This window comes from Temnothorax curvispinosus, unplaced genomic scaffold (assembly GCF_003070985.1).
Source record: "Temnothorax curvispinosus isolate PA1 unplaced genomic scaffold, ASM307098v1 QBEX01011463.1, whole genome shotgun sequence".
NCBI classification, from domain to species: domain Eukaryota; kingdom Metazoa; phylum Arthropoda; class Insecta; order Hymenoptera; family Formicidae; genus Temnothorax; species Temnothorax curvispinosus.
The window spans coordinates 7,660-19,507 of NW_020221243.1; the positions used below are offsets into that span (position 1 = coordinate 7,660).

Consider the following 11,848-nt stretch of genomic DNA (forward strand, 5'->3'; position numbering starts at 1 on the left):
ACGTATTATAAACGTAGATGAAATTCTGGTGTTACATAAACTATTTTCCAACGTATAAAGTACGTTTCGTATTAAACATACGTAGTAAAAACGAGTGTTATAAACGTATATTACACTATCGTATAAAAAACGTTAATTCTATATACGTATATGCCATATACCTATACCAGTTTTATACCATACTTACGTTTAATATACGTATATAAAACGATACTGTTCTTATTGGGTAGTATATATATATATATATATTAGGGTGGCAATATTTTTGGGTAAAAAATTTGATTTTAAGTCTCATCCCTTAAATTCGTTCTACGAACTCTCAAATAAAGACCCTTGAAGAGCAGACGCTGTAACTTAATATTTAGAGGTCGCTCAAAGCCTCTGAACATTACATTTTTTTCGAAAAAGTGGTAAAAACTGTTTCACTAATTTTCACTGCTAAATCTCTTTTAGTTACCTTATTAAAGTACCTGACCATCAAGTTTGAGGTACAATACATGAAACAAAGACATATGTTTATTAACTTTAGCAAAACAGCCAGAAAGTGGACTTGGTTTACAGTCAATTCCTTATTCACTCATACCTATATACCATCCTCGTACATACAAATAATCTAATAACCTATTATAAATTATAAAATTATAACCTATTTAATTTAATTTGATTTAATTTACTTTAATTTAATTTATTTAACAAATATTCGTTGATCATTGATTCTTATTGCACTATTTCCTAACCTCACAGCCTATCTCACAGCCTATTCTTATATGTCCTCCGCGCGGGACGCCAGAGAGCGAGCGTGGCGTAGTAGACAGCGCACTGGTCTGCTAAACCAAAGATCTCAGGTTCGAATCCAAGCCTGGTAGAACCAAAAAAAAATAAATTGTATCGCTTGTCTCTCCTTCCTCGATGGGAGCTCCCAGCCCGTCAGGAGAGTATCCCTTGCCTCGAAACCCCCTCTACCTTGCCGTTCATGTGCTTGTGTACAACCCGCGTGCGCACCACAAGCACATTTGACATTACTTTGGGGGAGGCCTAGGTCTGACTCGGACTGTTGCGCCATTGGAAAAAAAAAAGAACACCACATCTTATATCTATCTTCTTTTTCTTCCCAGCAAACAAAAAAAGATTGAAAAGAATTAAAACGGGATTGCCAGGAATTCCATTTTGTCCAAAAAAGGGATTGAAATAGTTTCCATTGAATTCCATTGAATTCAATACGGAAATTTTTAATTCCTAGTTTGGCATTCAATGGTATTTATTTCGTTAACGGAATCAATGGTATTCAATGGAATTCATGACGAAACTTTCCAATCCCTAACTTGGCATTCAGTGGTATTTATTTCGTTACGTTTTTGTGTCGGAATTGGATGGGATTCAAAAAAGACAAATTCTTTCCAAAATAAGGAATTCCATGATATTGAAACTATTTCAATCCCTTTTTTGGACAAAATGGAATTCGGAAAGTCCTTAATTGAATTCCTGGTAATCCCGTTTTAATTTTTTTCAATCTTTTTTCGTTTGCTGGGTTTCGCATTCCTTTTCCTAGCAACTTTTAATAATACCTCCGCTTTGGTGGTGTCCAATTTATTGTTCCAAAGTTTTTCCAACCTTTTTTTACTATCCTTTCCTAATACAGTAAACCATTCCTTTGTCTCCATACAATTCTCTACGTAGTGTTTCATGCTATCTTTACCTTCATAGCAAAAAATACACATCCGCTTCTCTTTTTCTAACCAATACCTCTGATTCTAAGTTACCGCATCTTAAATTTAACAGAGCCTTGATACTATCCCTGAGATCCTGCCTGTCTAAATAAACCATCCTTAAATAGCTGGGTCCTTCCAAATCCTTGCTCAGCTCGTTATATTTCTTATTATACCTTGATTCTAAAATCCTATTTTCCTCTAACTGCCTCTGTACTTCCTCATCCCTATTTCTCATTTCTTTACCTTAATTTTTCCCCTCTCTTCTCAAGGCTTCCACAGCCACAACACTCCAACCATTCCTATTAAAATATTTCTCCCTTTTCTTTCCATATCTATCATTTCATTCATTGCTTTCTTTATCTAACCACTTTATCTAATACTTTTTAATCCACCTCTCTTCACTTGCTTCTCTAACCTTATTCTCAAACTTCATAGCCCTAATTCCCCATCTTATCCTTAGTTTGCTCATTCCTAGTTCTCTAGACATCATATATCTTGGAATGCAAAACTTTAATTTAAAAACCCATCTAGCGTAATCCAGCATTATCTTTTTTAAATTTTTTTTTTCCCAACTCCATAATTCCACACCGCATGACATAACGCTCCTAACTAAATATCTAAATAGCATCCCTCTTCTAATAAAATTATTCCTACAAAACCTTTCTCCTAGACCCCAGATCCTGTTAACCGTAATCCTACCTTTTAATATGTTCTGTATATTTACCACTCCTGTTAAAAACAAACCCTAGGTATTTAAACGTCTTGACCTCTTCGATTTCTTTATTCTCCCATTTTCATTTTTCTACCTTTTCCCTACCTCTTTTATTGAACACCACCATCTTAGTTTTCTCAGTACATAGTCATTTTTTTTCCTAAAAAATCTCCTAATTGTATCCATCATATCTAACATTGCATCCCTATTCTTAGCTAAAAATACCATATCATCGGCATACTCCAACGACCATACTCTCACATTCCTTAATTGTACACCGCCTATGTTCTTTTCCTCTAATGCTTTTCTAATCTCCGCAATATACAGGTTAAATAAAAGCGGACTCAGAACACAACCCTGCCTAACTCCTTTTATTATGTAAAATTCTTTCGTTAAACCTTCCTTTGTTCTAATAGTTACCTTCGTATTTTCGTAAATTCTTTCTAACTTTCCTATAAGATCTTCCTCTAGTCCCATCTTCTTAAGGATCTTCCATAGTTGCCCCCTTTCCGCGTTGTCAAAGGCTGCCTTCAGGTCCATGAAAAGTGCATACACTTTACCTTTTTCCCCCTTTTTTTCTTGTTTCTGGGTTAAATGGTTCAACACAAAGATATTATCCATTGTTGATCTCCCTCGTTTAAAACTGGCTTGACTCTCTGGTAACAAGCCTTTCTCCCATACAGCACAAAATATTTTTAACCCGTTGAGGTCACACCTCCTAAAAGTAACGTAGAGGTTACATGGGGTCCAGTGGACCCTACAACAATTTCCATTTGCGTTCCTTTTGATGTATCGACTCAAACCTTGAACTGGAATTAATTTATGACTTCCTCTTGATAATCCAATAATTTAAAAAATTTTATGTTGAAAAAACGCGAGCAAAAAATTTTTTTTCAAGAAATTTGACTTTTTTTATAAAAATATTCATCAAAATTTTTTGAAATAGAGCAAAAAAACTTTGTGCGTTTTACTCTCAAAATAGTATACTTTTAAGGAAAAAAAAAGCCTGGGGTTCACTGGACCCCATGTGACCTCAACGGGTTAAAATATTTTTTAGGAGGGTTAAAATAATTCAGAAAAATATTTTTGCCAGATTATGTAAAGAAATATATTTTTAAAAATATTTTTAAAAATTTGCAAATAAATATATTCAATAATATTTGTAAAATCTTTTAGAAATATTGCTTAAAAAATAAAATATGTTTAACTCAGCAATAATTGTCTTCCGTTTGAAACGTTTTTTTTTAATATTTGAAAAATATACATTTTTATACTTTATTTTGAAAAATATTTTGTATATCTACATATATCATCGCAGCAGTGTTGGGTGATTATATTGCTGGCAAAGATATGCCTTGCGAATGTTATGATTTTACTTCGCCGGAGGCCTGCTTATATTAGCTCCCAACTTAAATTTACTTACGAGTTAGTTTTGCCATTATGCGCCACTTAGCGGCGTCGTTGTGAATTAGCATGGAAAGATGGGCTACCATGCATTTTTTTTAATTAAGGGGTTAGGCCACCTTGAATCTTCAAAAATCGCGTGATTGTTAGAATTTTTTTTGGAGAAATAATAAAGTAACTACAAAATCAATTTATACACTTTATTATACATATTTCGAAGTATATCAAAAATTTTCTAAAGTTAATATTTTTTCCCAAATGGCGGCTCTAAAGCAGCATTTGTTTGATTTGATTCGCTTCGGGAAGAGCAGTAGAAGTGGTCACCATTTAATCGTAGGGCAAAACAAAAAAATTTTTATTATTTACATGAAATTTGCTAGAGAAGTACATATGAATTTTTCAAAATATGGATTTTTGAAGAAATGGTGAGTATTTGAACAAAAAATTTTATTTTTAGGTAAAAAAAACTATAAAATTCTCTAACTTAGAATATTGTTAATGAATCGTAAAATCTGTATGTATTTCTTTAGATAATTTAGTTTTAAAGATGTCAAAATTTCAAGTAAATCGGTCAAAAATTGTTCGAGTTCTACTGTTCGTCAATTTGAAAAATGCATTTTTGAGAAAAACGCATTTAAAGTTTTAAGTAACAATATTTTTTGAATAAAAACGAATTTTTTAAGCATTGGGAACAATTGCATATTAAGTATTTTTGACATCCTAAAGAATGTTTTAAGTAAAAAAAAATAAATTTGATTTTTTGAAAGTTTCAAGGTGGTCTAACCGGCTCTTAAAAATATTTCATAATATTTCAAAAATATTTGAAAAAAGATTATAAAAAACCAATAATAAATAAAATATTTTTTAAATATTTTGAAACAAGATTATAAAACAATAAATATGTAAATTTGAATTAATATTTTAAAAATATATTTTAAATATTTAAGAAAATATCTGAGTGAGATAAAGAAGAACATTTTTATAAATATTTTTAAAAGATTCTTAAAATATATTTAAAATGTTACGGCAAAAAATTTTTAAATCATTTGTAAGCGCAGAGAAAAATTAACGGAGCTACCGGGACTCGAACTCGGGATCCTTCGCTCACATGCCTAGCACTTAGGCTGCTACCCCACGACTGCTTCACTACTACGCTAATTTCTCCGATCCCTCATCAATACTGGCCCTACGGCCCCATATCTCCTACACATTTTAAAATATTTCTAAAGCCATTTTAAAATATTTCTAAAATGTTTCTTGCAATATTTTTATAGAAATATTCAAAAATATTTTTTGAAATCATTTTGTGCTGTATACGCTTAACAGATTTCTCCAACCTTTTTCTGATAATTTCAGCATATAATTTGAACTCTGAGCACAGAAGAGAAATATCTCTATAATTTTCAACAATGTTTTTATCGCCTCTTTTATGTAGCGGAACTATAATAGAGGTTCTCCAATCCTTTGGTAAAATTCCTTCCTTCCAAACCTGATTTAAAACCTCCACTAGGGTGTTCCATTTTAATCGATTACCCCCAAAAACTTTTATTTGTGATTCCAGGAAGAGATGCTTCAGGTGAAAGTTGTTTGGTTTGAAAGGGGACATCTGATTCAAATGTGAGTCGTGTCGTACATGTCATCATTTTCAAGAAATTTTAAAGGAGACTAATTTCTTAAATGGAACTTGATTTTTGCTTTGAAATAAAAGTTGTAGATCTCGTCGAGACGTTTTCAAAATACTATAATAAAGCTTTCTTTCGTTAAGAATTTCCTGAGATATTAAAAATTTTGTTATAACTTTTTTAATATAAAATATGAATTATCTTGTAAAGTATTCATTTTTCGATGACTTTTATACGTAGAATAAGAGAAAAGAGAAAGTTGATTGTTGTAAAAAAATAAACAGATAAAATTATAAAAAAATTCGATTACATTTTATATAGACGCATTCAATTTTGCAAAATTGCAAATGTAAAATTATTATTATTCGCTTCTTTCATTAAAAAAAATGGGGTAAAAGTGCATAATAACTGACTCAGCTTCAATGACTTTAATCTTGACATATGTTGTCAAGGACATGGCCCTGAATAATTATTAACAGATTTTAAGTGTCTTTCGTTATTTATTAAAAAGTTATTAAAAGAATTTACACAAATTATATGTAATTTTCATATGCTACGTACGTTTTACATAATGTATTCTTAACTGCTTTACTCATCTATTTATGTGTAGTAAATTGAACGCCTCTCTTAACACACCCCTCCGGAAAATCTAATTAACCTAACTCAACACATTTCGTAGAGGTTATTATTTTGAAAAATTACCGAATTTTGAGGAAATAAGAAAAAATACAAAATTGAAAATTAATAATACATTTTTATGTATATAATCGAAAAAACTCAAACTAATTGTTGTATGGGTGGGTCAGATTTTTTAAATTTCTGTTGTTCATAATTCAGTGCTAAGGGAAGTAATTTACTGATATCTGTGTATAGACAGTACACATGTAGGCGGGGGAGGGGTTACCGTTCCGTTCCCGCAGGCAGGGGTGGGTGGAGGTGGACCTTGGTTCGCGTGAAAAGTTGAAAACCCGAACCGTACAATAATAGATCTTGTCTTATATGCAGGCCCGGGGTGGGTGGAGTAAACTTCGTTTTGATCCACCCCATCCTACCTCTGTTTACAGAGCGAAACAAGGTCTATCATTGACTATAACGTTTACACGGCTTCTAACTAATTCGATTTACAGTAACGTTAATGTTATAACGCCTATTTAAGGTGAGTTGCGTTTACACGGTCACTCTTCTCTTATTTCCGCCAAATTCGGTTTTAACATTTTTTTTTATTAAACGGTATCCATAATTAATGTAGAGAATCTAAGCCGATTTTTAGTACTTTTTGAATTAAAAAAAAAAAAAACTAAATTTGAGAAAGTTATAGCTTGTTAAAGTTTCTTTGATGACGGCAACTTCAAAAGGTATGACGTCATTTCTTATATAAGGTATGACGTCACAGCACATTTTCGTGTAGGTACTATTTTCTTCAATTTTGAAGATATTGCAAAAATTCAAAAAGTTTACAAAGAAAGTATGCCATGATCTATCTCAGACTGCTCAATAAAAAAAATTTATGTTAAAACCGAATTGAAATAGCTTAACAACTTTCGAGTGAAGCAAGTCAAGGATTCCTATTAGTACCAATATAAAAGTATGAAAAATTAAATGCTTGCTTGTGGTAGGGTTGTGGTCTGAAAGAATGTAAACAAGTCAACAAACGAAGTGAATTTTTAGGTTATATAATTTGGAAATCATTAAATATTTATTTGTCAAGTAAAATGTAATATACATATAATTAACAAGTAAAATTGAAATTTTAGGTTGTTATCAATTTTGGAAACAATTAATCGGGGAGAACATGGAAAGCGTTCGCTCGTTTGTTGCCATATATGTATATATATACTTGACAACTGTAGAAAACATGATCATGCAATGGTCATTTAATGATCATTTAATTTTTACGGTTGGTGTTATCGCCATCGTCACATTGCGACCGTTTACACGTCCTTTTTACGTCGATGTAATAATCCTAAGCCTCTTCACTAAAAGACTTTGAGTTACTACGATGTAATAACTTTGTCATAAAAGAATGTTTACATGGCATCTAACGTCAGTAATTGACCTAGTTTACATCGATCACTTGATACGCGTATTAAATAGTAAATAACTAGTAAATAAGTTTGATTATTGGCTGATCAGTTCAAATATACTATTTGATACGCGTATCAAGAGATCGGTGTAAACTAGGCCATTATAACATCGATGTTATAACTTCGGTGTAAATCGGTCTATGTAAACGTAGTCTATGTCAAGGTCAAGGTCACCGGAGGTTGCTAACTTAATGTGTATTTTTACCATACTTTTAATTAATTATAAAAGAAAAGTGTATCTGCATAGTTAAAACGTTTTAAACAAAACATATACATATATTAACAAGGTTATGTGACATATAGTACGTATACATACTTATGAAACTAAAGTACGTACGTATCATACTTAGGTTGCGGTTCACTTGACGTTACAAATGCTTCGAAGGATTCCTCTTCTCTTTTCTTTCAATGAAGAAAGAAGGAGAAGAAGAACGCTCAAAGCATTTGTAGCGTCAAGTGGACCGCAGCCTTAGTATCATACGTAAAATACCATGATGTATGATACATAGGATATGATACGTTCTCAACCATGGTGTGTCACATCAGTTGACACATTGCATGAATTGGTATGGAAAACTTGTCAGTAAATACAAAATAATAAATGGAATTTTTTTAACGTGTTTGATTCTCAATGAGAAAGCGTGCTGAATTGTGTGTTAAAATAAGTGGATGACACATCGAATATCTGCTATAGAAAAAGCTTATAACTCAGAAATAAGTGATTTTTGGAGTAATGTTTATTAAGACTTTTTTATTTGTTTTCACAAGTACTACATACTGTTAAAATTTGGTACCACTTTTTTTGAACACTCAGTATACATATATCACACACATGGATTGGTCTCGTCCCATTTAGCACGAGATATTATCATATTTCTTGATAATATGATTATGTAGCATATCTTTCCTCAAACTATTTTAAAAAGGATAATTTTTCTAATCTTATTTAATTAAAAAATCAAACATGATAAATCTATAAAGTTTTCAATAGTTAATAAAAGATTTCTTTTTATATCTCTTATACCATTGAACATGTCTCAAGACATGACATTGAATATGTCTTTTATTTTTATCAATAAGTGAAATTAATAAATATTTATTATGAATACTATGGATATTATATTTTGAATTTTATATTACTAAAATTTTAACTTATTGGTTTTGTGTATCTCTATTCTTACTTAGATATTTTTAAGAAACAATCTTTATTTAATTAAGTTTTGATTTATATAAATACAACATAGCCTTTTTTTATTACGGAAACAGATGTTGAAATAGTATTAAATGACTTAATTAAAGTCACTTAAATATTAATAAGTATTGTCATATATCAATTTATTTTGAAATTGTTGCCGTTTCCATGTAAAATCAGGCATAAGAGTTTCTTCAACAAATGTTACATTGTTTGAACCATCAATTAATAATATAGAATGTGTCCTTGTACCATATTCTTTTCCAGAAATAAAAATTGAACTAAGATTTTTATATTTTATTGGACATCTTCTTTGTAATTCGTCATCTGGTAGATATCTGTAATAAATATATATTATATATACGTGAATATTTTATATTAACTGAATACAAACATATTAATACAATTTTGATATTAAAATTATTTTAATATCTTAGTATTAAAATTTAATATAGATGGCATACTTTTTTTTTGATTTTAAAAAATGAATAAGCTTTTCAATTAGATCATCTTGTTTTGATATATCTGCATCTTGTACAACATGCTTGAATTCTTCCTTTCCTACTTCCACTTTTTTATAAGAATGATCTAATCCACCATTTCCAATACCTATAATATCACTGTTATAAATTTTTTTAGGTCCAGGAGATTTTATACTACTCAGATAATGTACGTCAGCATTGCTAAAAAAAAATACACAGTAATTAAGAAATTTAGTAAAATTACTTATGTAAGATTTTAGATTTTATTACTATTATAATTAAATAAAAGCAGCTGAATATTCAGGTTTATAATATTAGCTATTATCTACGTACTTTAAATTGAATAAAACCAAACAATAAGGATTGTATGGTTGTCCATTAACATTTTCCTTGTGTAAGGTACTTAAGTATGATTCTATAGAATCATTAGAAGTAATAAAATTGCTTATCAAAGAACCACGACCTTTTCTTGAGGAATTGGTTATACTTTCTCCATTAAGATTTAAAATAACAGCAGCTTTTCCTTTTATTGATAAAGCTAACCAAGTTCCACCTTCTTTACCAGGTTCCATGTCAGTACCTATCTCATAATTTTATATAAATTTAAAAAAATTGATATTTTTCCTTTAAATTTAATATTGTAATTCAAGCTATTAAATGTCTAAAGAAATTTTCACAATGTTATTGTTTCAGAAAATTTGCTGATATTTTCATCATACCTCCCAAACATTCAGGATGTTTTTCCCAATAGTGGGCTGATGATGCAGGACGTTTATATGTTTCATCTCGATTTGATGCAATTATTAATCGATAAGATCTAACAGCAGCGTTTGGATTGCGATAAATAAACAAGATACACATAGTTAATTAGAGTATTCGTACACTTTTCCTTTTTTTAATTTATAAGTTTCTATTTTGAGTTGAGACACAGTATCACATCCCTTATTCGTCAAGAGATTTAAAGAAGAACTTATATTTGCTGGTATTTATATTGTCATATTTTCACATTCTGTGACACCGATAACGTTATCAGATATCGGTCATAAATTAAGATAATGTTATATTGCACAACCTCTGATGATATGTATTTGTTTTGTTGTACTGTTACAAAAATGGCTGTTTATAAATCAATATAGATACTATGTTAAATAAAAATATAATAAAGTAAGAATTTTTCTGATAATACATTGCATTTAGTTAAAATTTATACCAATAACAACATGAGAGTTAAGCTCTCTTGTAAAAAAAATACGTGTAAAACCTTGTTATATGAGCTGGCAAGCGTTTCAATAATAGATATTTAAGAGAAAGAATAGAAATGTTGAAAAATTAGATCCAATATAACATGTATGCAATGAAGTTTTTCTTCCACAAAAGCATGTAAGTACTGTGCAGTACTATGTTATGTGAGTACAGAGTTATCACAATTCTTTAATCAACAAATTCATATTGTGTAAATGCCAAGTAAATGCCATAAGTATTCAGATTATTTTTAATAGTATTAGAAACGAATAATCAATTTATATGGAAAAGTTTCGTGATAAAACTGAAAAATTTATAGACAAATGCGCAATTGTCTATTGACAGCCATTTGTGCAGACTCGACTCAGGGTGCACTCCCATGTAGAAGAAAAAGCGGAACAAAAAGGAAGCATAGTAGGGGAAAACCAATCAGAACGTTTCTTTAAAAGACGATAATATGTATAATCACCAATGAGATACTAAGGCCGGTATTCATAATCAGATCTTATTTCAAAACCGTCTTAAGTAATATCTTAAGATGCTAATACGGCTCTGTGATTGGTTAATGACATCTTAAGATTGTACTTAAGATGGTCTTAAATATAAGAACCGACTATAAATACCGGCCTAAAAGACCGAAAACCTTAAAGCCCCTTGCACAATAGGCGATAGCGATAGCGACAGCGACAAGGTTGCCGACAAAGCTATTAGGCCCGGTCTACAATGGATGTCGGAAGTCGGAGTCGTAAGAAATTGACCAATCACAGTTCATTATTCTTCGACCGCAAGGAGAATAATAGATTGTGATTGGTCAATTTCTTACGACTCCGACTTACGACATCCATTGTAGACCGGGCCTTAAGTTGCCGGCAACTTTTTCGCTGTCGCTATCGCTATTGCTATCGCCTATTGTGCAAGGGGCTTAATTTTCGTGACTACCAAAATCTCATTGTATGCTAACGCCCTCTTAAGCCCGGTGTCCACGATGCAAGAACTGTGTCCAAGTTTCGATTTAAGCCAATCAACTTGCAGCTCTTACAGAAAAGTAGCAGTTTCATTGGCTTAAACCACCGACGAGATACTATTAAAGACCGACAACCCTGGGGTAAATTTTCGTGACTGCCCGGGGGCCCGGTGGTAATTGAAGAATACTGACATTATCGACTGTTTTGGCTATTTGACTATTCCAAAGAAGGGAGTTTTACCTTATATAATCACTGTTTTATCATCAGAAATGTACAAATCTTTTATAATTTTTTCAATATTTGTATCTTTTTATATCTTTTTGATGTAATTGACAATTATATATATGAAAATACTTTACAATAAATATATATAAAGGAATAATATATACATATATATATATATATATATATATATATATATATATATATATATATA

At 30.8% G+C, this 11,848-nt stretch overlaps 2 protein-coding genes across 3 annotated transcripts in view; one reads left to right on the forward strand and one right to left on the reverse strand.

Annotated features, from left to right (window-relative positions):
• The window catches only part of LOC112461500 (Fanconi anemia group D2 protein homolog), a gene marked incomplete at its 5' end in the record, with an annotated part of 17,177 nt that extends 7,159 nt beyond the window's left edge, over window positions 1–10,018 (forward strand). Inside the window, one exon of the mRNA XM_025026756.1 lies at window positions 9,899–10,018. The remainder of the gene's footprint in view (window positions 1–9,898) is intronic.
• LOC112461501 (transport and Golgi organization protein 2) lies at window positions 8,251–10,904 on the reverse strand. Of its 2 annotated transcripts, XM_025026758.1 has the most exons (5): window positions 10,467–10,904; window positions 9,925–10,306; window positions 9,539–9,785; window positions 9,188–9,406; window positions 8,251–9,061 (listed from the first exon to the last, which is right to left on the reverse strand). In XM_025026758.1, the coding sequence occupies exons 2-5, from the start codon at window positions 10,064–10,066 to the stop codon at window positions 8,842–8,844; spliced, it is 828 nt and encodes a 275-aa protein (XP_024882526.1). In that variant the 5' UTR covers window positions 10,067–10,306; window positions 10,467–10,904; the 3' UTR covers window positions 8,251–8,841. The 2 variants fall into 2 exon arrangements, with proteins under 2 accessions (XP_024882526.1, XP_024882525.1); XM_025026757.1 differs by having other exon boundaries at window positions 9,925–10,904.
• Window positions 10,905–11,848: the final 944 nt, after the last annotated feature.

Coding starts and splice junctions, on each gene's coding strand:
- LOC112461501 (XM_025026758.1), bottom strand. CDS start 10,066: ATGTGTATCTTGTTTATTTATCGCAATCCAAACGCTGCTGTTAGATCT. Junction 9,407..9,538: donor TTGGTTTTATTCAATTTAAA/GTACGTAGATAA, acceptor ATTTTTTTTTAG/CAATGCTGACGTACATTATC. Junction 9,062..9,187: donor TTTTTAAAATCAAAAAAAAA/GTATGCCATCTA, acceptor TATTTATTACAG/ATATCTACCAGATGACGAAT.